This window comes from Nothoprocta perdicaria, unplaced genomic scaffold (assembly GCF_003342845.1).
Source record: "Nothoprocta perdicaria isolate Ctin4 unplaced genomic scaffold, notPer1 scaffold_77, whole genome shotgun sequence".
NCBI classification, from domain to species: Eukaryota; Metazoa; Chordata; class Aves; order Tinamiformes; family Tinamidae; genus Nothoprocta; species Nothoprocta perdicaria.
The window spans coordinates 538,785-562,764 of NW_020456054.1; the positions used below are offsets into that span (position 1 = coordinate 538,785).

The following is a 23,980-nucleotide window of genomic DNA, read 5'->3' on the forward strand; positions in this document are numbered from 1 at the left end:
TTGTTGCAGGAATAGCTTGCTTAGTATTTGCCACACCTTGGCCATAAAGCCCTGGAGTGAAGTTCAGCAGTCATTTGTATCAGGTATTGCCTGATATTTCTTTAGATCTGTAACAGCTGGCAGTTAGATTTTTCAKATTTTTCACACCTCGAAGAGCCAGAATGGAAAAAATAGGGCTAATTTCACAACTTTCAGGACTTTCAAAATGTAATACCTTATTACACTATCATGTGGAATATATGGGAGTAGACAGCTAAGGCAAAAAGAGTGTTTCAGGGATAGCAATAGTGGTTCCTGTAGGTGCAAAATAGAGACTTTGTTTCCTGCAATATCTGAAATGATTTTGAAGTGTGTGACTAATAATTTAAGGAATTCCAGTCTTGCCGACCTTATGGCTAACGTGGAAGTGAAGAGTCCTGTCCCTGGGTTGCTACAGATTTACCTGCTCATGGAGATTTTCCGTTATTGTGTATATGAAGGAAAGCAAGAGCATATACCCTGCATGAACCAGACAGTGAGGTATATAGTAAAATTTTTGAAATAGAAGGTGACAGATTTTTTCCAAAGAGAATAAAATATAGAGCTAGAATTGGAATTGAATAGCTCTGGAAATGAAAGGAAATGTAACCCTTTGATTGCACGATCTTTAATTGAGAGGTTCTGATGTTTGATGTTTTTGTGTTTGTTTTCTTTGCTTACTTTGTCCAGACAGCTCTTTTATAATACAATGGAAACCTCAGTTTAAAGGGTGGAATCCAATGTTGCCAAAATTTCCCTTGAAAATCTAAAGGATTTACTTGTTCTGGAGTTTTCTAATGAATGTCACAGCACTTCAACTACACTTCTACAATTCAATCCAGCAGTTTCCTGCTTGCCAAGACTGTAGTATTCTTTTCTGTGAGCTATGTGGAAAGATTTATTTTATACTTTTTTAAAGGAAGAACCATAACAAATGAAATTTAGACTTATTTCAAATTTCTCTTTTTCTTTGACAATGTCTTCATTTAAAGATTCATGGTTGAGAAGTTCTGTGGCCCAGAAAGATGAAAAGTGGCCTTATACAGCATCTCAGAGGAGGAATAAAAATATAAATTATACTATATAGTATTAATTTCAATATTATGATAATATTTTAGGTACAGTAAAGGTTCCATTTCACCATAAATGTGAAATAATTTAAGTTTTATATCATGCTGTCTGTCCTCAAACTCAGATGTATTTTAATGCCTGTTTTTTCACTTTCATACTTGTTGCATTGTACTGGATTAGTGCTCTTGCTATCAAATAACTTTTGCTTGAGAAAGTAGTGAGACAGGAGAAGCCGACATTGTATCCATAGCTCTTGTATTGGGGATTGCTGTTTTAAAAGCCTTTGAAAGCTTAAAAGGCAAACACACCTATCTGCCTTTCTGCCCTTTCTTCATAGCCCACATGTGCCCAGCCTAGGCAGATAGGGCCACTATAGACCAGAATACACCAAGACCAGAGTGGTAAGACAGAATGCAAAGGACATTACTTACTGTGTACAGTAAGGACACACTACAGACCAGGAAAAAATACAGAATGGGCTGCATTTGGTATCCGTTGTTTTCTAAAGATGTGGAAAGATGTGGTCATAGATTTGTGATTTGTTTGCTACGTCCTTTGCCCATTAATTTGGCCAGTGTTCTTATTGGGAGGTGCCAGTAGGAGACCCATATTCATCCTACACGGAATGGCACAGAAATGCCAGATCCCACCAAAGTGCAGGACATTATTTATTATTTCTGCTAGATCCAATTTTTCTATGTTATCCATAAAACCGCTCTACCTCTCCCCAATATGTTTTCTCTTTTAGGTGTAACTCTGCTTTAATACCCTCCTACAAATTGCTACTTCTTTAAAAAGTAACATCTCTTGCTTTCTTCTTCAGTGGTGATAGACTGTGTACCATAACCTACACAGCAATTTTGTGGCAGACCTCATTAACCAATAATTTGGTATAAAATACTTAACTGCAATAATATATGCAATTTTGGTTGGAGGGGGGAGTCCGTATTCATGGGATTCTTTTAATTGAAATTAATAGATTCTGGCTTATTATAAGAAAAAGAGAGACTGCTTAAAGGTTCATAGATTTCTCATTACAGTAAATTTCATTTGACTTAATTTCTTTTACATTAATTACCAAACTTGGATTTCAGAGGGTAGTGTGTACATGCTGCCAAAGTAGTTGATAGGAAACCGATGTTTGTTTGTGACAGAAGAATGCCATGAGCCATATTCAACCTTTGATATGCATTCGAATTATTTGTTGGCATCTGTTAGATGGACTTATGTGCACAAGCTGGCTTCCATGTATTGCTGTTTTTGTCTTCCATTCTTCATCAATTTTAGCTCTAAGAAAAACTACAGTAATAACATTAAACCTTTTAACCTGTAGAAGCTGTAAGAATTGATTATCCCCAAGAAGATGTAAATTATTACTGAAAACCATTCTGAGGCATTAAATTTTTATGCTTGAACCACTTGACTGCGTATTGTGTATATGCTGCAGAAAACACGTAGCATAAGCTATGTGTTTTATTGGTGTGTCACCCCATTCAAGGGAAATGGAAACTAACAGTGTCTGWCACCTGCCTTGCTGTCTTTTGTGTAGAGTGTGTTAATGATTCTGGAAGTGCCCAAAATACCTCTGGGTGCCCGCCAGTAAGTCATTAGGGGGCAAACATGAATACAGTAGCATGCAGTGAATATGCCTCTGGAAGCAGAGCATTATAGTTAGTGCTGTGACTAAGGTCATCAGTTTAAATTAATTTGGTGGGGTTTATTCTTTTTTTCCATTTAAATGCATGTTTTTGTTACTTTTATTATTATTTCTGCATTTTCTCTCTCCCGCCTTTTTTGTTTTACATATTGCTTTCATTTGTTTATAGAAGAAAAGACAGCAGATCCAGAGAATGGGGATGCAGGTAGGGTGGCTTATTCAAAATACCTTCATATTATTTCCCGTAAGTTTTTTGACRTACTGTGTCCAAGCAGAATGTGTATCATACAGATGGATCACACTATTGATGTATTCTGATGATTGCTGTAGTTAACAGAAACTAAGAAATACATTTTGAGCTTTTCCAAGTGTATTCCATTTGCTCATTTAAGGGAGTCAAATTAGGGGGAGAAATGGGAGGAAGCAGGCAAATGACAGCTGGATAAGGCTGTCCTGAGCCCTRCAACCTCTGTGTTGTCCTCCTGACTCCATGCACAGTGTGCATGCATGGAATCCCCATCCTTTCCTCCTCTCTGACACAGGTTCCAAACTCCAAAATCTCAGCTCTTTCTGAAGTCTCCTGATCACAACTGTGATCTTTGTCTGAGCTCCAGAATCTTTTCTCTGTCTTATCCCTATCCCTTCAATGGGAACTAACCTAATATTAAGAGGAAGCCCACTCAACTTCCATAACCCTGGTTTTTGATTTCCATTTTTACCATGTGCCTCAGAAGCCCCACTGTACAGTAGCTTAATGTAAGTGACCCAAATCCCCTTCCTCAAACATGCCCTGCATATATAGCAGCTATAACAGTTCAATAATTCCCACTGCAGAAGACAATGACTGAAAGAATAAAAGAACACAGAAGGACACAACTCTCAGCTGACTGGCTGTCTTTTTTAATTATTATTATGGGGAGGTCTTTCTGGGGCTAAGGTGGCTGATGAGAATATTTCATTGTCCCACTTGTCTCTAGATGTAGACCATGGACCATCAACTGCAGCAGATATTGCCCAAGAGAATAACCAAAACAGCCAGTAACAGGCTTCACTCCAGAACTAGCATTTAATGATTACTTACCTCCTTAAGAAAATGTGACTCCACGAACAACCAAAGTCAGATTAAATTAGATTTTAACTACATTGCTGATTACAGCCCCTTCAAATTGATAGCAGAAAACATTTAATTTTCACCAACAATGAAAGCTTTAATGCTGAAGTAGCAGAATCTTATGTCAAGGTAAAACATGAAAATAAGGGGTTGCATTTGAGGCTGGGGCAGTGATTCTAGTGCTTGCTGAGAGCCCTTGATGCCAGGACAGGTTACAGGGCTGCCACATACTCTGCTCCTGGCCCCTGTTCCAGCATTTCTGCACATCAGTCACGCTGCCTTCCCTCAGCATGCTCTCTTTTAAGGCTCTTATGGATGGTTAGCATTGAATCAGCAGCTGGCTCTTCCTTAGCCAGGAATTTCCCTGTGTGGAAGAAAACCCCACAGAGCTAACTTTCAGACCACGTTTCATTTTTACAGTGGAGAGGCATTTAAAATGAGCAGGACTTGAGGTACATCTACAGTGCAATGTTCCCAGTCTTTTCCACCACTGTGGTAGATTGGCAGCATGAGGCTTTGCTCTCCCATCAGTCTCTCTTGGTATTTTTTATTCCTATGCCTGAAGTTTGCGTGAGTTTTTTTCCTTTTTTTGTTGGAGTAAATGCCATTATCTACAAGACAAATTCTGCAAAGAAGTCAAAAATAGAACAAAAAAAGTTCAAAATAGAAGTGGGTGACCTCACGCACTTCTGCCTGGCCAAAATTCATTTGCATGCAATTTGAAATATGATGGCAATACATTAAAACATGTTAGAACTAGCTTTATAACTCAGGTCTCTGAAGCCCTGAAAATGAATCGTGTTGGGACCCAGCTGAGCAACCRACAGCTCAGTCAGCCGTGTACTACCAGTGGCAAACCTTATGCTCCTCCATTTTTACTACTGTTCATACCTAATAGATTCAAGTTTCTTTTGCTTTATCTAGACATAATCCATATTATAGTAGAGTCCTTAGTGTAGCACTGATGTGAGGCTGATGTTCTTCACTTGACTGCTGAAACCATGTAGGAGATGAAGCTTCCTAAAGCACTCAAGAATTGCTGAAACCTCTAGAAGTGCTTTGGGCTCCTGCTTTAATGCACACGTGTAGGTATCAGCTAAGTGTAGATCTGCTGGTGGAACAGGAGAAGGTTTTAGCCTGTGCTGGCACTGTTTGGTGCAAGTGCTCTGGACAAAGAGGGAAGTGGCCGTGTCACTCTCCCAAGGTGTCCTGCTGCCACCCCCAGGTCCCGTCTGGGTCTGGCTTTATTTGCAGCTGGGATGAACCTGCGGCAGTCAGGAACCCTGCACAGTCTTTCTGCACAGCAGCTCCGTGCACGGCAGAACTGCAGCTGATCTTCAGCACCGTGAACTTTGCATTGCCCTTGCATTGACTCCCTCATTTTGCATATAATTGAATTAATTTGTTTGTTAATGGCAGTTTCAAAAGAATATAGCAAGTTATATTTTCTTTTAATAAGCTTTTATGGGAATTGAGTAAATTTGTATTAAGTTTTGCAATCTACATTGCTTTTCTCCTGAGATTAAAATGAGCTGCCAGTTTTGCCTTTTAAAATTTGTCTTTTCAGGGACTTAGCTATCTCACATTTTCTTCTTGTCCCTAATGGTAAAATGTAGCAAAATGGATATGAACCCCTTTTGCATTTCTAGCTGCAATTAATTTATTTTGGCAAGCATAWATACAAAGTTTTGTGTATTATTAACTGGAGAGGGCTTAAGGGCAAAGAGAAGAACTGGAAAAATGAAATTGAGAGATGTCACAGAATCCATAAATTGCATTGACCTTAGTGAACTTCTCTGCAATAAACAGAAAGTACTCCAGAATATGACTATGCAAATCACAGACCTATAAACTGAACTAAACCTGAATAATTACATGAATAAATAATTGTAGCAAAAATGTGTACCATGATGTTAGGCTGATGTTCTTGTTTATTCAAGCATTTCAGAAGTGTAATTCACTGATAGTGTGTCATATTATATATTGTATATCATCCATTAGATATCATATACCATATAAATCATACTCCACCATGTATAACTGGTCGTTGGTCAGGAATAGGCCACTTTTACTATGAAGGACTCACATTAGGGGCCTGTCTGTTATACTCCCTTCTCAGCTGCATATTTAGGAGTGCTTTGTAAAGCACGTGGAACTGGATTTGTGGAATAGCAGTGACTGTTTTCATGAGTAATTGTGAAATTTCTGATGCCTGATCCAGAGGTGTTATTTCATCTCTTCTTGTCACTTATTGAGGTTTTCACGGCAGAACAACTGTGAAAAAAAGAATATACATGATGATTTAATCAGAGAAACTTCCCAAGAAAAAATTACAAAACTTCCAAAATTATGCCTATCATTTTTTCCTGTTTGCTGAAAACCAACTCTAGATCTAGTTTAACAAACTAAAGATCATTAAGTGTATTTGTAAAATGTTCTGATTTCATCAAAGTATGATTTCTTTCTTTAAACAGAAGTTATTTTACCTCACTGCTGACACCAATGTGTTATTTCTGCCATTAAATAAGGAAAAATACCATTTTCATATTTAAAATTTTCTGGATTGAACAGAGAAAATATATTTATAAATTCATTCATAAGACTTTTGAAACTAGGTCATTGAAAACATTTGCAGCTTAATGACAATTGGCAAATACTGCTTTTAGAGAAAAAAATTGTTAGAAAGCACTAGGTGTATTATATTTTAGGAGTTTTTAACTGCTAATGTCATTGTCTTCTGCTTCTTCATTGTCTCTCTCCCTGTAAAAACACAATTTCATTTATTCATTGTTAGTGATTTACTTCTCTGTGAAAGGTTTCAACCAAGTGTTTCCATTCATGTTGTTTATATGGAGCAAAGATGGAGAGTTTTAATAGGAAAATAAGAAACCAGAAGGGTTCACACAGCAGTATRGCCCATGCCCTCATCTCCTCACCCTTTCCTTCCCAAATGTTACATGATTTGGTGGCCCTTATTGCAGTGCAGTAGTATCCTACTGCAGATACAAAGGGCAGATACAAAGGGCAGAGGCTCTGCAGAGACCCTGTACAAAGCCCCATCTTGCAGTTTCCCACTTAGAACTGAGATTTGGAGTTTACATCAGGCTTATCCTGAAGAATAATTTTACCATCACAGTTGCATAAATAGAAATCCAGATTTTCCAACATGAATATACAGACACTTATATTCTGAAAATATAATCCCAGAGAACCTTCTTAAAAACGTGTTGGATAAATGTCAGTCGAAACAAATGCTTTTTAGCATCCAGTGAGTAATGAATTACTCTGATTTTTATCACATTAAGTGGAAGAGAATCATGCTGCACTGGTATATAATAGATACCTCTTTTTTTGCAAGACTTTATTTTTAATTCTGGGCTCTTATCTTCCCCTCATCTTGTTATCTTCCTCTCATTTTTCTTTTTCTGTTTCTCACACTTTCATCTCTGCCTTGGAACTTTCATCCTCACCATTTCAGAAAGTAAATCACGGTGTTACAGTAGCAGTTGTCTTGAAAACCACTGATGCCTGAGTAGCATCCACCTCTAACTAAGCAGAGGCTAAGCATGTACTTGCTCCAAGAACTGAAGCCTGAAATTGTCCTTGAAGCTGCGTGTCGCACAGAATGTAGTTCAGTTCTACCACTGGGTGGCTCTTTAACATTCCTTTACACTTTTTAAAAATTATTTTATACATATTAAGTAGTGGTAGATGAAAATTATACCGACCTGGGGCCCTTAGCTGGTTAGTAATTTGATACAAAATGCTGGTGTTCTATTRTAAAAAGACCAAACCAGGACCTCCATCCAAAATAAACAGGTTGTCTTTGCATTCTCTATTTTTCTAATGTATGACTCAGTTTCTCTTGAATACTTTTGTAATAGTAAAATGCTGGTTTGTGAAAACATTCCATTCCATTTACATTCAAAATGAAGTTCATTTGAATTTTGTAGATAATACAGCTCTCATTCAGATGCTGTTGAAATACTAACTCATCTGCAGTTCTCCTCTTCTTATGACTTTTTAATTTGTTTTTCCAAAATATTGTAATTCAGAAATTGCATAATTAAAATTACACAATAATTTAAGCAAATGAGATTTCAACTTTTTTATTTTCTGTTAGAAATTCCATAAGCATAACTTCAGACTTGGATTTGAAGGCTGCTTGTGTACTTACTTTGTTTCTTTCTTTTTCTTTTTACTTAACAGGCGCAATGGATGTAGAAGAGAGGAATCGCCAAATGAAAATGAGCAAGTACAAACAGGTAGCAGGATCAGATTCCAGACTGGAGCAAGATTATCATTCTAAGGCAAGGGAGTTTTGTTTTAAAAAGCCACAAAATATGCTAAACTGAAATGAGCCATGTCTTATAAGAAATCAGTATATGAGCAAAAGCTTTTTTTTTTTTTTTTTTTCCAGTGGAAACTTCTTATGTGTCTATAATTAAGTAATTGGAGAAATGCAGTAGAAGTCATAAAGCAGAATGTTCTTGGTTATTAACAGTTAAGAAGTACAAGTTAAGTCATCATATAAAACTGGCAGTGTAATTACACACTGGAATGTGCAATAGGGCCAAGAATGAGAAGACCAAAGAGAAGGAAAAAAGAGATTTATTAAATAATAAGTGCAGTGAGAGCCRCTGAAACCTCCTCCTGGTTTTTGTATAGTGAAACAGAGTTATCTTAATCTATTAAAAATTGGAAGACATGATGTTATCTAGTTAAATAATGGCAGTTTAGCTCTTCTGCATCAACACAAACTTCCTCAGCAGCTGTGGCAGTTTGCCCCAAATCAAAATGATTTTGCAGTAGCACAGTCCYAAATATGTTATCCAAAATTTCCTGCTATCTGGAGCAGGGTCATGTCATATACACTGTGTTAATTAAAACAGTCCAGATGATAGCCTCAATTTAAACTTCTATTACATAAAAATAATTTAGTATCCTCTAAAAGACTTTTTTAATTGGGGTCAGATGGTAAGTGGGAAACACAAGACTTCTGACCTATAATAGCTGTCTGAGGAAGAAAAGTCTGGTTTAAACTTGTTTCCAGGAGGTGGTTCCTGTTCTTCAAGGACTGGCAAAGTTATTATGAACTGAGGTATTTAACATTTGAAGGCAAAGAAATCATTACATTTATTAAGCATTATTAGTTTTATAGATAATTAATTTAGTACACTGATTTCTAGTGATATGATTTCTTCTGCAAATGTACCATTGTGAGAAAGTAGASACTTTGGGGGAAGCCCATGCTAGACAAAGTGGAAAAGGCTATTAATGAAATGATTGGAAAAAAACAGAAATACTGTGAAAGTGCCTTAAAAATTTTTAACTGTCTAGGTATGCTGTGTGATTATTGGAGCATTTTCTCTGAATAATTTTTACTATAGAGCATAAAGGAATTTTTATTAAGATGTAGAAGGGACTTGGGAGAGTGATATATTTACATATTTGTTTTATGTTGACGTATATGGCAAAATTATTTTCACGTGTATCTATATTCAGTATATCAGTCCATTTTGAAAGGTGTTACCATTTTTATTAGAGAGCTGGGCTTAGTACTGTGGGGAAACGTTCCTGTAAGTGCTATAAMTGTATGTATCATAAAAATATAACTTTATGTACTGCATCTCTAAGYTATTCAGAGTTATTAAGGGTTATTCAGCTAATTTTCATGTTCCCTCAATTTTTGACTTAATATTAGATACAGGACTTTGAAGTAACATGAATAACTGATTCCTTGTTCCCCCAYAGGAGTAGAATAGAGTCACCCAAGGAAACATTTCCTGTGCTCGTTTTCCCCATTTCACCCACACTGTATTGTTGGGCCTCACTATACATTTTTTATCTTTTTTTAAAATTTAAATTTTACCTTCAATATTATTGGAATGTGGAATTATTCCAATATAATTGCAATTAAAGAGAAAATTATAAATCATATTCATCATTTAATGAAAATGGTAATGTAGTTATTGCATGCCTAACACAAGCTGTCGACAGAAATTGACAGTTAATTTACTTATGGTAAATTAACATACTGATGGTGTAGCTTCAGTATTTGGAAAGGAATTATTATTCCATCTATGGACTCTGGGAAGCAGACTCTGACTATTCAGCAGGAGGTGCAGGCAGTGATTTGTATTTGCATTCCAGAAAGTCTGTAGTTTTCAAGCATGTGAGAACCGTCGCTCTCGGAAGCCGTGTAAGAGTTCTGTCCTCATTGTTTTACTATCTCTGTTTTGCTGCTCCTAATTAGGCACTAATATTATCTAGTGACAGAAGAGGGCTGAGTACAATTGGTCTACCTGCTTTCTACATATTTTTTTCTGGAGTCGTGAACTGAAACACACATGTTGAATGCTAATGATCTACATACGTAACAGTGACCTCGATTTTCTAAATCTATCAGCTGGCRCAAGCAGGCAGTCAAGTGAATCATGCCTGAGAACAATGTCATTAAGAGCTAAATGAGATTCAAGGAAAGTTAGCACATGGAATTGTCTCTTGTATTTCCATTTTACTTCTTTCTTTAAATGGAAATCAGCAGCAAATATATTTTGCTCATAATTCCTTTGAATTGAAATGAATATCTTTCCTTCTGAGAAAGCAAAAGCGATAACAGTACAAGTAGGACAGTATTAAAATAACCATCCATGATTGTATCAGTCTCATTTTGTTCTGCTTCTGGAAGTCAGTAACTTCAGAGACAGATACACGCTTCTATGATACATATTTATGTATCAGTAAACTTGTGGGGAAAATTTTCTTCCTAATAACTGTACTCTGAGAAGCTGCTGAAATACAAAATTGTCATCCCTTTATTTTTTTTTCATGATTACGGACTGGATTGTTATCATTTATATATGTGTTTTACTTCCATACCTGAGTTTGGCAGGCTATATATTGTAAAATATTTCTTTCTCTAAGCACAAAAGTTTCTTTAGTATGCTTTCAGAACAGACATAAGGACCACAAGCATTATATTTACGTTCAGTGTAAGTATGTTTACGACTAAAGAGACATGAGAAAAAAATAGCAAAGCCATAAAGGATTAATTAGAAGTATTGCTGATATTRCAACAATGATTTCTTTCTGAATATTGAGTGCTAGTAGCATTGTACTGGAATAGACACTAGCATCTGTCAGTAAAGTCAGTTAGTAGAAGCTAACATGCAAGAAAACCTGAGATCACATTGCCATCAGAGTGAAAATATTAGGGCAAGATGCCCTGTGAAAAGAGAAGGACCACGGTGAGAGCCCAGGGAAGGGAGAGCAGGGTGCTGGCTGCAGCTGGGTCCTGCTTATTTGAGTCCAGTTCACACACTGCTCTCACCACCTCCCTTCTGCCTCAGTTCTCACTCACTGCTGCTGCCATGGGCTCTCCTGGGGGTGAAATGGATAGCGTTGGGTGACTGACCCCTTCCTGTAGCCATTCCCACTGAGCCCCCTTGTGCATTTTCAGGCATCCCTAGTATAGACACCACTGAAATGCCCATGGAACATATAGACACTGAAAAGGTGCAGTTCCAAAGACTGGAACACTTGGATTCAGCAATGGTTCGAGTACCTCATTGAAGACTATCTGTATGAAGGAATATGCAAAAGGCAAGAGCTGTAGTGCTAGAAGTGGAAGAGGTAGAGTAAGATACAGAAGAGGCAGGTCCTTAACTATTGGTCTTGTCTYACCCTGCCATTTCATCCAGGTGTTCATTGGAGCCTGCAGTAAGCAGATGTGTCATTGGTACAGTTCTTGTGCTCTTCAACCTATGGTGTGATAGAAACAGTTAATTTCAGGGTGTTTTGGGGATGTGTTTGCCTCCTCCTCAAAAAGCAAAACAGATGTGCACTTCAGACAACAATCCATAGAGCTGCAGAGATTGCTACAGAAACAGTTGGCACTTTGGTACTTCTGGAAATCCTTGGAAAGGGGAGGATTGAACGAAAACCCAAGCAAATAAGATATTGAACTGATAGCAGTACTATCTAAAAGGTGTTTATTTATGTTACTTTGAATTGGCAATTTTCTGTGAAAATGCAAGCTTAGATCTCAGGATTTTGAAGAAAGATCATGATCTGCCTGGTAATACTTTGGCAGGTTGTAGCAGGTGTGAGTATGCCTCAGTGATCCTCAAATTATTTCTTACAACTTCAATTGTTAAGAATGCAATTAGAAATATTAAAAATTAACAAAGAAGCTAGCATTCATACTTTTAATCAAGTATTTTATTTTATTTTGTTTTTTGTCATGAAAAGTTTGTGAAGTGCTCATGTTGAAATTTTACTTCCTCTAGATATAAGTCTGTATATTGAAATAGCTCAAAAGCTCAAAGCTTAAAAGCTTTGAAATGAAATAAAATATTTTCAGAATTCTAGATTTGGACTCTAAAATGCCTGACAATGAAGAAGACCTTTCTTTATTGCTCCTGTGTTTGCTCATGGGTGAAATGTAGTTTAGTGACCCTGAATATAGATATAGACTATATGATTTATATTTCTATTTATGTTATTTTACATTTTTATGTGATTTTAGTGTTGTTAACCTTTTTCCTCCTCACTTAATTCAAGTTCTCTTTAAATTTCTTTCAGTTTTGATGATCTTTTAGTATTTTCTTGAGTCTTGAGTATGTAACCAGGTCTCTGATAGAGATTTAAGAGTGTGCTTGAATGTTATACTCTGGTAATACAAGTACTGCATTCAGGTATCGTGATAATGGCCAAAATATAGACATAACAGGCTGCCAAGAGAGATTGTGGAGTCTCCTTTTCTGGAGATCTTCCAAACCCACCTGGATGCCACCCTGTGCCACATGCTCTAGGTGTGCCTGTGTGTTCAGCAGGGTTGGACTAGGTGATCTCTAGAGGGCCCTTCCAACCTTAAGGATTCTCTGATTCTATGATCTGAAAGCAGATTGTTCTATTGGATGTCTTGACTTGTGTGCATGTGCTTTGTGTAATTTTTCAGCCATTTTTTTAGTTTGCATGTAAGCCTATGCGGCTAATATGAAGAAACCAGAGTTTTAAAATGTTATGAAAATTTACCTTATCTGATGAATCCCAAAGAGGAAAAAAATGATTTCTGAATGTACAAAGTAAAATCAGTGGCCTGATTTCACTCTGAAAATCCATTATAATCAATTGGAAAAATAAAATTGCAGAAAATTGCAGAAACAGGATTACAGAACAGAAAATTTAGGGAGTGCAAGAAACAAATTTGACAGGAAGGAAACACATGCTTAGTATCTAGATACTGAAGTGGGACATTCAGAAACAGAAAACACAGGAAGKTAAATGAATTTCTCCAGTAGTGGGGGAACCCTAGACGAGAAAAGTCAATAATCCTGATAACACAGTGTTGCCCAGCCCGCAGTTTCTAACGCTTAATTCCATGCYATGCAGAATAGGGGCAATGTTTGCATTTGAAAGCCAGCACGGGCAGAGCAGTSGTCCTTGCAAGGCCAGAGCAGTTTGCCAGGCTCTTGACTTGGGAAATCAAGGAGGGGCTTGCACCCCTCCTTGGGTGGGGTGGGGAGGTGGGAACGGCTGCTGTGGAGCCGAGCTTGATCTGATGCTGAGGATTTTAGCTGAAGAGCTGGGGGGGTTGCTGAGCAGGGGTGGCCCTTGCTGCCCAGCGGGGCCTCYGCTCACCTAGGAGGCACCCAGAACCTTGCTGCATCATTTGAATTCTTCACTAAAGATGTATTGGTTATAATAATGAGCCCCATATATTAGTCTTATCACTGTGGAGTTTTAGTGTAGTGCAGCATGGGTTTTTTCTGTAATGATTTAGTTTCTTTAATAGAAATCCCGAAGAAATCAGGATTTTTTTGCCACTTCACCGACGTTATTTCCAAATATTTTGGGAGGATTTTGGTGATCTATTTGCTGCCTGTCACGCAAGAAAAAAAGCTATGCATCTGTATCAGGTTTCCCCAAGGTATTACTTTTTTGTCATTGTGGTTGCTCTTTTTGAAGCACCTTAAATGCTTRATTTTGCACAGTCAATTTTAGTGACTATAAATGTGACTGCAAGCTTCCCTTTTGCATTTAGCATATGTGAAGAATTGGGTTGTTTAATGCACGCTGCCATTAGTCTGCAGAAGCTGATTCTGCACAAAGAAGCTAATAGAAGTTGGATCAGGACCTTGGAACTGCAGTGCAAGGTTATCCTCCTTTAATAAAATCCTTGTTCCTTTAGTAAGAATGTCATTAAAACATGAAATTATCTGTGGGGCCCACGTAACCTGTGTTGTCTCAGACTGTCTTTTGGAAGAAAAGTCTTTGCTTGTGAGAATTAATATTGATTTAGGTAATAGAATACTTTCTTTAATAATGCATCAGAAAGAGTATTATCCTGCTACAGATGGAAATCATTGTTTTATCACAGCTTTCACTGACAGCAGGCTAGAATTGGTGAATAATAACAAGATATAACATTAAAAAAATAAAAGCTTTTCTAAAAAAGTCCTGTATCTGAACAAAGTCAAACATGTACTCAGCTCATGTTTATTATTAAGATAAATTATAAAATGACTTATTTATTGTAGCAAGCTTTTCTATTAGTAGTGCTCCAAGATACAGTAAAAAACAATTTTATCTAAAATTATCAAATGAAATTAAATACAGGCTGAATAAGTAGAACCCTGCCCTCTCCTTTTTTTTTTTCCCCCCAAAAAAATATCTTGTGCTGTATCTGTATCTTGGAGAAGGTATGCTTTTTCATCTCATATCCTTTGTGTAACAGTTGAAAAAAAGGTTGGGGAACTGCACTTCAGTKCATCTTAAGAAAAATAATATTATACACCCAAACTTATGTAATTTTCCTGTAGTTAAACTTGTATTGCTGTAGAAAATTTTGGCTCATATTTGGCTCATATTTGGCTCTGTTCTGTAATCTTGTTTCTGCAATTTTCTGCAATTTTATTTTTCCAATTGGCTCATAAGGCTTTACCTTAAGACTGGGCCAGATATCTAAATTCTTTTATATTATTCTCATCATATCTCGATATCTTAGATCCTATGTATTTTATATAACCAGGCTATCTCRGCCTTTCTTTGTTCTTTGCAGAACAACGCATAACATCAGCTAACAACAAAAAGAAATCTAATAACGTGTATACTCCTGCAGTTTAATRTGAAACCACTAGCTATTTTTTAATCTATTTTATCTACAAGTTATGAATTTCTGAAAATAAAATGCCAAATATTTTGCAATAGAATTTTTTTTGTGCTGAAGGGAATATAACGTAAGTTGGCTTCTGCTAACAGGCAAACTTGCAGCTTCAAGAACTGTAAAACTAACTGGAGTGTTACGTAGGAGGCAGTGTTAGCAGTGTATTCTTTCACAGTTTGAAACTAGTTCCCAGTCACATAAGGTTAGGAAATGCTATGCTAAGGACAGCACCCTCTATGATGATCTATAATGATAAGTATTATCAAGATCCTTATTATTTGTAGTCACTCAAAGAACTTCAAAGTGTTCACATAAAATTTTCACCCAGAGTAGTTTTAATATATATCTTTTATGAAATAATTTAAACTCCTTGTATAGTCAATTCTTTTTTGCTACTTTTCCTGAAATATTATGTAATATTATTCTGCTGTTAAAATGTTTCATGTTAAGTTGAAACTGCAATTAATGATATTACCTATTGCATATTTATGATAGAAGTGAATTCAAATTAGACCTGAGAGGAAGTAAACCAAATAAATATCTCTAATACTTAAAAAGTGATACGAAGGATATCAGCAATATGCATTCCATAATTTCTTCCTCTTTGAGAACCAAAGTGCAATGCAAATAAGTATTTTTAATTCCTGAGGTGCAGACTGCATTTTCCAAAGTCCCTGCAACCTCTTTCCCTGGTTACCAACGTAATAGGGATATAGGTGAGGAGAAAATCTATTCTGGAGGGAAAGCAATGTTCTGTATGAGGTTTAATTCCACTAAGATGAATATAGAGATGGTGATATTCACATCTTGGGCATTTGTTTCCCTTTTAGACATGAATCAGCAGAAAATATGTAGGCCATCAGTCTTTATCGTGGCACAGGAATTTCTTAAGATGTATCCTTGAGAATCAGTGAAAAAAAAACATTATGGGACTTTCCCTCAAATTATCCTTAATATTGGAGTCTTTTCTCCTTGAAATAAACACTTTTTTAGGACTTTTTAGGCAGAGCCACACAAAGCTGTATTTATATCCCGTTCTTGAGCAAYTGTGTTACTCATGGTCCTTAGGCACTTCTGCTTGCAGGAATAAGCACTCACCAGATGGCCCATGTGGCAATCCAGCTGTTCTCTTCGGCATGAATTCCTTTGAAGGTGCTACGTCCCAGGACAAATTCGGTGAAAGTCATATTTAAATGTTACATAAAGAAAGTAGGACTAAGGGGAAGGAATTTTTTGCTTCTGTTCTCAAACTGGCAGATTTGTTTAGCAGTCTTTTGGGGTGAAGTAAGGTGTGGTGAGACAGGGATTATGTAATAAGATAGTCAAAGATGGTTGCCTTTCCATATTTTTGTCTTTTTTTTTTTTTTTATGTGACACAAAGGCTAACGTAGAAGTGAAGAAATCAGATAAAAATCCAACTCTTGGATAGTGTTTGACTTGAACAATTGACTTTGTGCAATAACATCTGGAGGAAGCCTAGAAAAAGCATACCCAAGATAGGATTTCTTAAACACAGCAGAAGTCCTACCTTGTTACCTTTCCTAAAAAATAAAATAAATTGCTTTTGAGGTGGCAGGACTTTACAGAGAGGAAGAGAGCTTGAGAGCAGTGGTGATAGAATTGGCTTGTGAACCACTTGGGGAACAGTAACAAATAATCAAAACACATAAATGATTCTGTGAGATCTACAAAAATGCTGGAGTTCACCGGGAGATAAAGCACTGGATATGCTATTAAATGTATTACACTGTGAAGCCTTGGACATCTGCTTTTTTGCAGGTCAAGTTTTTGACAGTGAACACCCTGTCCATGAAGCTGTTTCTTCAGTAGGCTTGGCACAGTGCTCAGGAATGCTAAAGGACAGCTGATAAATATCACATAGATATTATGTTAAATAGATCTTACTCCTTCTGTATAAGACAGTCAAAAAGCTAACATTTAGCAATTGAGAAGAGGCTGGGAAGCTTGAAAAGATGTTTTATATATAGAATCTGTTTTGTACTGTCTCAAAGTCATCCATGGACTTGTTTACTTGAAGTGAGACCTGGTGATTGACTCTGTGCCCTTTTAAAAATAGAAATAAACAGACCAGAAAGTCACCAATATGAAAGGGATCTTGGATAGCAATTGCTSCAAACATATTATAGGAAGAGATTTCTTTGATTTTTCATTTGCCTGCTCTTCTGAATTATTTTAGCATCAAACATTGATTGTCCCTCATTGTCCCATGTGCCTTTTAATTATCATTAAAGAGTATTTTTTTAAGCTTTTATTTATTTACCTTCATATAATGTAGGTATTTCTTAAAAATCTTTGCTTTTTGTCAAAAGTACTTTTGAATATTCTGGCAATATGAGGACAATCTGTGGTTTGTCTGTCACTTACGAGGGCATACTGGAATCACCAGATTTTATATAGGGTTCAGTTATATTGTGCCCTGTGGACACAATGGACACAATGCCCATCCAGAGGTGACATAAAGATTTTTCTCTTTATTCCAGTTTATATAGTCAATTATAGCTATGTCATCCTAGCTCTATGCTGTATTTGATTTTTTTTTCTTTCGATGTCATTTCATCTATCTGAACAGCCTAGCACTTTGCGAAACTTCATCATGCTTGCATGCTTAATCATGCAAAACATAATCATTCAGACTCTTGTTAAAAATCTCTGTTGTCTTCCTTGGTAGAGAATACAAAGTCGTTCTGTTATTTTTTAAAGTAGATACCTACTTATACACATCTGTACTTATACACACTTATACCTACTTATACACATCTGTACTTATACACATCTGTACTGTGCAACAGTCATACTTCTCTGGAGGTCTTCAAAACCTGCCTGGATGCCTCCCTGTGCTACATGCTCTAGGTGTGCCTGCTTGAGCAGGAAGGTTGGACTAGATGAYCTCTAGAGGTCCCTTCCAACCTTGAATATTCTGTGATTCTGTGATTGCCACCATTGCAGGCTAGTACTGCCAGGGCCAGTTTAAGCCTCTCGTTATTATGACTAGTCATATTCTGGAGTCCAGTTCCAGTAGCTTAATGATTTGGCATGGAAGCTCTCTCTACAGGTTATTAATTTAAGGCAGCTTTTGTTGAGATATTATGAAGTATCCTGCTTGTGCTTTATAAACTTCAGATTGTCACTCCAGCTCATAACAAATCTTGGATTACCTTTTGTGCATTTTTTCAAGTGATGCTTATAAATTGTTGCAATGTTGCTTTATTTGTCTTTTCAAATTGCTTTTCAGTTATGTTAATCGACTGTCTTTTACCCACTGCATTTCTCATATGAGTGTTTGAATAACACCCATTCCATTTTTTGAAGCAGTATGGTAACGTTATACACTGAAGAGAAAATTTGCAGTATCTTTTCGAAATTCACAAAATGTGGTCCTGACCTAGGCTTAAATGAGAACATTTAGTCCTCTGGACTGGATAAAGCTGTCTCTGGGAAAGCACATCAATGTTCTTTGCTGGATAAAAGTATATATCAGTGCAACTGAAATTAGAGGTTGTCTTAATCTTTCAAAAATCATACTGTATAATAAAGAACTACTCAGTGTTTTGAAACTGATTGCAGGAACAGATTTTTTTCACAGCAGATGTCTATTGGAAGGTTAAATCTCAAGCTCACTAAAGTGCCCAGGTACCTCTTTGGAGCTGCTTTAATGCTTACTGCTTTACCAAATATTTGAAGGCCTTAAAACTTCTCCTTGAGGTAATCCCAGAATCTTTTCCAGCATTCTACAATATTTATTTCATATTGTGCTCTCAGGGATCTCCTAAAAGAATACATCATATGCCAGGGTATGTGAAGCCCATGATTTTTGCCCGTCTTGCCTCTAGGCTTTTGATTTTCCTTATGGATTTTCACTTCTCCTTATACGATCGTGTAGTGATGTAGTGCATAACTGCTGCCATTAAAGCTTCTTCCTCAGCTCTTAGAGCAGCCTGACCCATAAGCTTCCAGATTAATTCAGTTGTAGGGGACCTCAGGAGGTCTCTAGTGCCCAAGGTGGGATCAGCAATCAGGCTGATCAGACCAGGCTGCTCATGGCTTTATTCAGCTGTAATTTGAAAACCTTCATGGATAGAGACTGCAGAATCTCTSTGGGTAGGCTGATTGACTGAAAAGTCTGACTTCTTAGATGTTTTTTTTTTCAATGCTGACTTTCTTGATCTTTTTTCAGCTTGGCAATAGGATGCTGTTTGCAGCATGGCTTAGCCCCAGCAGTAGCATGGAGGTTCTCTGGATTTCTGCCTTGTTTTAGGACCCCTTTGGGAGACAGTGCATGAACTGTCTGTGTTCAGTAAGTCTGTGAAATCAGTAAATAGAGGGCATGCCAAACCATTAAGTGAAAGACATGAGGACTTGAACTACTTTTTTTTTTTTTTTTCCGTGTGTCCAGTTGCAGTATAGACATTCCTTTCTAACAAGTGCCTTAGCTTCACTGGAGTTTAGGATGGTTTAGAAGGTGGGATTCACAAATCTGGTTATAGTTCGTTCATCCCATTCAAAGTAAAAGCAGGGTGGAATTTCATGAATAATGGGGGAAAAATGAGGCTGGATGAGGAGTACAAGGACTGATGGCCTGGGTGCTGATTTACCTCCAGCTGGACTTACTGACACAGGCACCAGAGTGCTCAGAAGTAACTCCACTATTTGTAACTCTGTCTTTTATTTCACTGCAAGACAAGATTATTGGAGAGGCACAACTGGGCCAGGAAGCCAAGGGGCGCATAATGCAAAGTAGCAGCTGCTTGAAGACCAGGGTTGAAGTAGTACCAAAGGGACTGATCAGAAGCTAAATGCAGGGCTGGGAAAGCAGGATCCAAGAATTTAGAGTAAGAAAAGGGAACCTCCCCAGGACTACAAAGCAGAAGTCAGGATGGTTTTGAGCTAGAGCTCCATATTGAGGAGCACAAGGCAACTGTTGAGACTATTGTGCACCTTATAGCAGAGTAGTGGGGGAATTAACTTGCCTGCTCAGACCCAGAGGATGGATGGGTGCCAGGTGATGGCAACTGGTTGCCAAAGCAGAGACAGAGGCTGACTAGGCTAGACCTCAATTGCCTTGAGCTGSCCTGACAGGAGTAACAGAACTAACSACTGTTTATTGAARTGGCTGACTGGAAATTGTGTGCTTGGCAGCTTCGTCCTCTTGTGCCTCTTCAGATTTTTTTCAGTATAAAGCTWAACAAATGTCCTCTCTACATATTTGTACATGGTATGTGTGAAATAACTTAAAATCTTTTGCTTTACGTAAATATAGTGTCATTATTGTGTTAGAAATTTTCAGTTCTACTTTTATTGGCATACTTCTTTGGGCACYACTAGAAGAAGATTCAACAACAATTAAACAATCTAATAACATTCATTCAAATGCTGTATGGTAACTAAAGTTCACAGTGCCTTTTGAGGCTGCAAACTTGAACCAGAAGCTCCRGTTGAAATTACAGAAAATCTCATACAATTGCTGTGCTCTGGCTGCTCAAGAGCTTTTGTGAGCTTGGCAAAGGACTATTGAAAAAGTCCAGAATGGTTCGTTAATCTTGTTGGGATAGGACAATGGACAATAGTCTGAAACCATCTTCCCAACAGTTTGATTAGTAGAAACATTGACCAGACTTAATTGCTTCTATGTAAATGCAATGTAGGCCATAAAAAAGGAAAAAAAAAATGATAATAAAAGAGAAAGGCAGTTGGAAACCCCTGACAATTTCAATTGCCTGGATGACAGCATGACTGTATAATCCAAGATAGAAGACTAGTAACAATAGATTAAAGCAATACAAAACACTAAAAACTCCCTTTGAATCAGAGATTCCAATACAATTTCTTTTGAAAAATAAGTACCACAGCAGCTGTAGTTCCATATAGCCTGTCAGTTCCATATAGCCTGTCAGTCATATAATGGCAGTTCACAAGCGGGTCAGAAATGTTTGCAGGAACAAAGTTGGAGCAGGTATTTTTCAGCATTAATAATCTTGAATTTACCACTGCAGGAAACTATTTTATCACAGTTGTGAAGTATTGGCACAGCCACCTAAATGTCACTTTTTGTTGTCTCCAGCTAATGCTTTCAATGTGGAGGTTTTAAGAATGTAGAGGTTTTAAGAATGCAGTGGTTTTAAGAAATTTAGAACTTGTTTGATAGGATCAATAGCATTTAACACAGCAAATGGGAAAAAAAACATCTTTGTATTAGAAATACTGAGAGTCATTTTTCATCTGCTTGCAACAGACCTATTGTTGAAGCTTCTGGAAGAGTTGGGGTATTTTTGCTTACAGGTCATAAAGTACAGAATCCTGGCTATATTATAAGAATCTTGATTAGGTTGAAAATGAAACTTTCACCTCTTTCAAATGAAAGAGACATAGCTCTCCAACATGGGGAAATTCAAGAGTTCATTTTGATACTTCAGTGGCTGTTAGCATAATATTAATATTAAAAGAAATATCATTGATTTAGCCTGTGTTGCAGGTGGTTACCCTTTGCCACAGTCCTTAYCTCCTGGCTGCCCGACCCAGGGAAGCTGTGGGTGCACACACRGCTCCCTTACTGCTCCTGTGCCAATGGTTTCTTGGGAAGGAAGAATGTACAGAGGTTTTTCACCCAGGTGGGATCCAAACGTCAGCCCTTGGGAATCACATGTACCCTTGTACTGATTGTAGCACAGCTGATGTTAGGTCTGAGAGAAGAGGAACTGAAAGACAGCTGTGGACAGGGAGAGGACAAGGCAGCAGTCTCGCAGATAGGAGGCACTTCATACATAATGGTCTTTTTAGTTGTAGAGTGGGTGCCTTTTCTTAAAAAAAAATCAGTGAAATTTGGAGRAAGAAAAATAAGGAATAATATAGTGCCTTTAGCCTCATAGAAACTGAAAAAAAGATATATAAAGAATGTGTATAATGTTTTGCAGCCAGGCTRTATGATATAAGATAGTCAATACTGGAAATGGGATACTTTTTTAAAATCCAGACTCAYACAATGGAAGTGTCATTTCACTTGAAGCCAGAGGGCAAAGGAGCTCTTTGGAAGCTGTTTCATGTTGATTTACAGTTTCAGAAACAACTGTAARACTAAAATACCTGAACAGCTTTTGTCAGGCAAACAGCATGTTTTATCTTCTGTTTTGTGAAGATACTGAAACAAATAGACTTAAAGTTAGGATGCAAACCTTAAAATGGAGTCAGATATGGTCAGAAATGTAGGGGATGGAGACCACTGGAGTAAGAACAGAACAGTATTTGAGACCAGACTTTATGGATGAGATTRAAGTATTTGAGCTTTATCCAAAAAGATGGACAATTTAGATTCTAGACTTTATTTTGGTAGACAGTTAAGAGATGCTGGGGTTGCAATTAAGAGAATAGGTAAATATTTAGTGAGAGTTTTAAAAATAAAAATATTAAGAAGACATTTGAATTTAATGAGAAGTYCCTCTAGAACATTCTTTATTCCAAATCTAAAATATCCTAAAATAGTAAGAATAAAATAATATTTATTTGGCCTAATCTGAAATAACTCAATGGAAAATACTTTTACCTATGAAAGAAAAAGACACTGGGTAATGGTRCCTTTCTCCCCTCATAGTTCAGGAATAATTTACTTTTATGTAGTTATTGATGATTTTGCAAGTCTTCATTCTCACTGTACAGCACTAAATTATTAGTACTATGCTAGTTGTCTTTAAAATAAAAATACAATTGGGCTGTTTCATTTAGGCATGGTGGTTATGTCTGGTTTATATATGTCTGATTTTATATATGAAATACATGAGGCACATTAAAATGTATTTTTAAGGGATGGAGTTGGATTACCAGTGTAGCAGTGTGGCTGACAAAACCATGGGGTTTTGAGWCTTTGCCTGTCCTGTAGGAACAACCTGTTAGAGTGACTTTATAGGAGTGAGGAGCTGCTTGTCACGTCCTGCGCCTTGGCTGTGTTTCATTCAGAAGCTCCATTTTCACTGCCTGCCTGGCAAGCACACTRGGAAAGCTGCAGGTCTACATCTGTTCTCCTGCCAGTCACCACAAGTAATTACCTAGTCTCTAATTGGAATTTAATTAACAATTCCATCAGTTATTTCCATCTGAAACTATGGTCTGTCTTATTTCCCTCCAGTATGGCCACATGAAGTCTGCAATGTTCACAGAGGTCACTAGCCACTGTAAATATGACAGCTGCTCMTATAAGCACATAGGATTTAGCTATACATTAACTCTACTGGGCACCAGTGGTGGAGCAGGATGGGGCTCGGCGTGACAGGCAGCCCAGTTTAGGCGTAGGAGCTTAAGCACACGGTGAGAGGTTGGCCTGGAGGGAGCTCTGCATTGCCCTTGCAGTGCTGGTAGCAGCCCAGGATACCAGGCTATGCTCCGTAGACTTGGTAGTATAAGGCTGAACTTAAGGCTGAACTTAAGGCTGAACCAACTTTTTCAAAACAGTCTTCTCTGTGTTGTCACTACCTGTGACTTCAAGGTCGTAATCCCCTAGGGAAGGTTAACTGGGTGAAACTGAGAAGGTAAGACTAGATACACCCACATTTTGCGAGGCTTGACTGCTGTTATATAGTGATTATTTTCTTCTCTAGTATGTTAGCAGTTGTTTTTTAACAGGAGTCTCAGCAAAAGAAGGAAGTTCTAGTATATTCCCATGTCTTTGCTGATCAGTACAGTTGTTCAGTCACTGATTTTTATGTTTCCAAATGATTTTGCTAATAAAGAATACCTATTTTCTTTTTATTGGACAAAAATACTGATGACATTAATAAATCAGTCATTAAATTTACCAACATTTAAACACTAAAAATTATTTTATAGGTTTATGGCATGCAGTCATATTTTAAAACCAAGGAGGGGAGGTAGAATGCTCTGTGCATAAATTTTAATACTGTAAATTATACCTAGAGGAGATGAGGAACCTGAGGGCAGCATTTGCAGA

At 37.3% G+C, this 23,980-nt stretch overlaps 1 protein-coding gene across 13 annotated transcripts in view; it reads left to right on the top strand.

The window, feature by feature from the left end:
* The window catches only part of RIMS2 (regulating synaptic membrane exocytosis 2), a 340,555-nt gene that overhangs the window by 248,506 nt on the left and 68,069 nt on the right, over window positions 1-23,980 (top strand). For 7 of the 13 annotated variants that reach the window (XM_026051614.1, XM_026051615.1, XM_026051623.1 and 4 more), the window contains one exon: window positions 8,067-8,167. In XM_026051614.1, the coding sequence (XP_025907399.1) occupies window positions 8,067-8,167 (101 nt within the window). Of the gene's footprint in view, window positions 1-2,915; window positions 2,952-8,066; window positions 8,168-23,980 lie in introns of all 13 variants that reach the window. The other 6 variants (XM_026051612.1, XM_026051613.1, XM_026051616.1 and 3 more) reach the window with 1 other exon arrangement.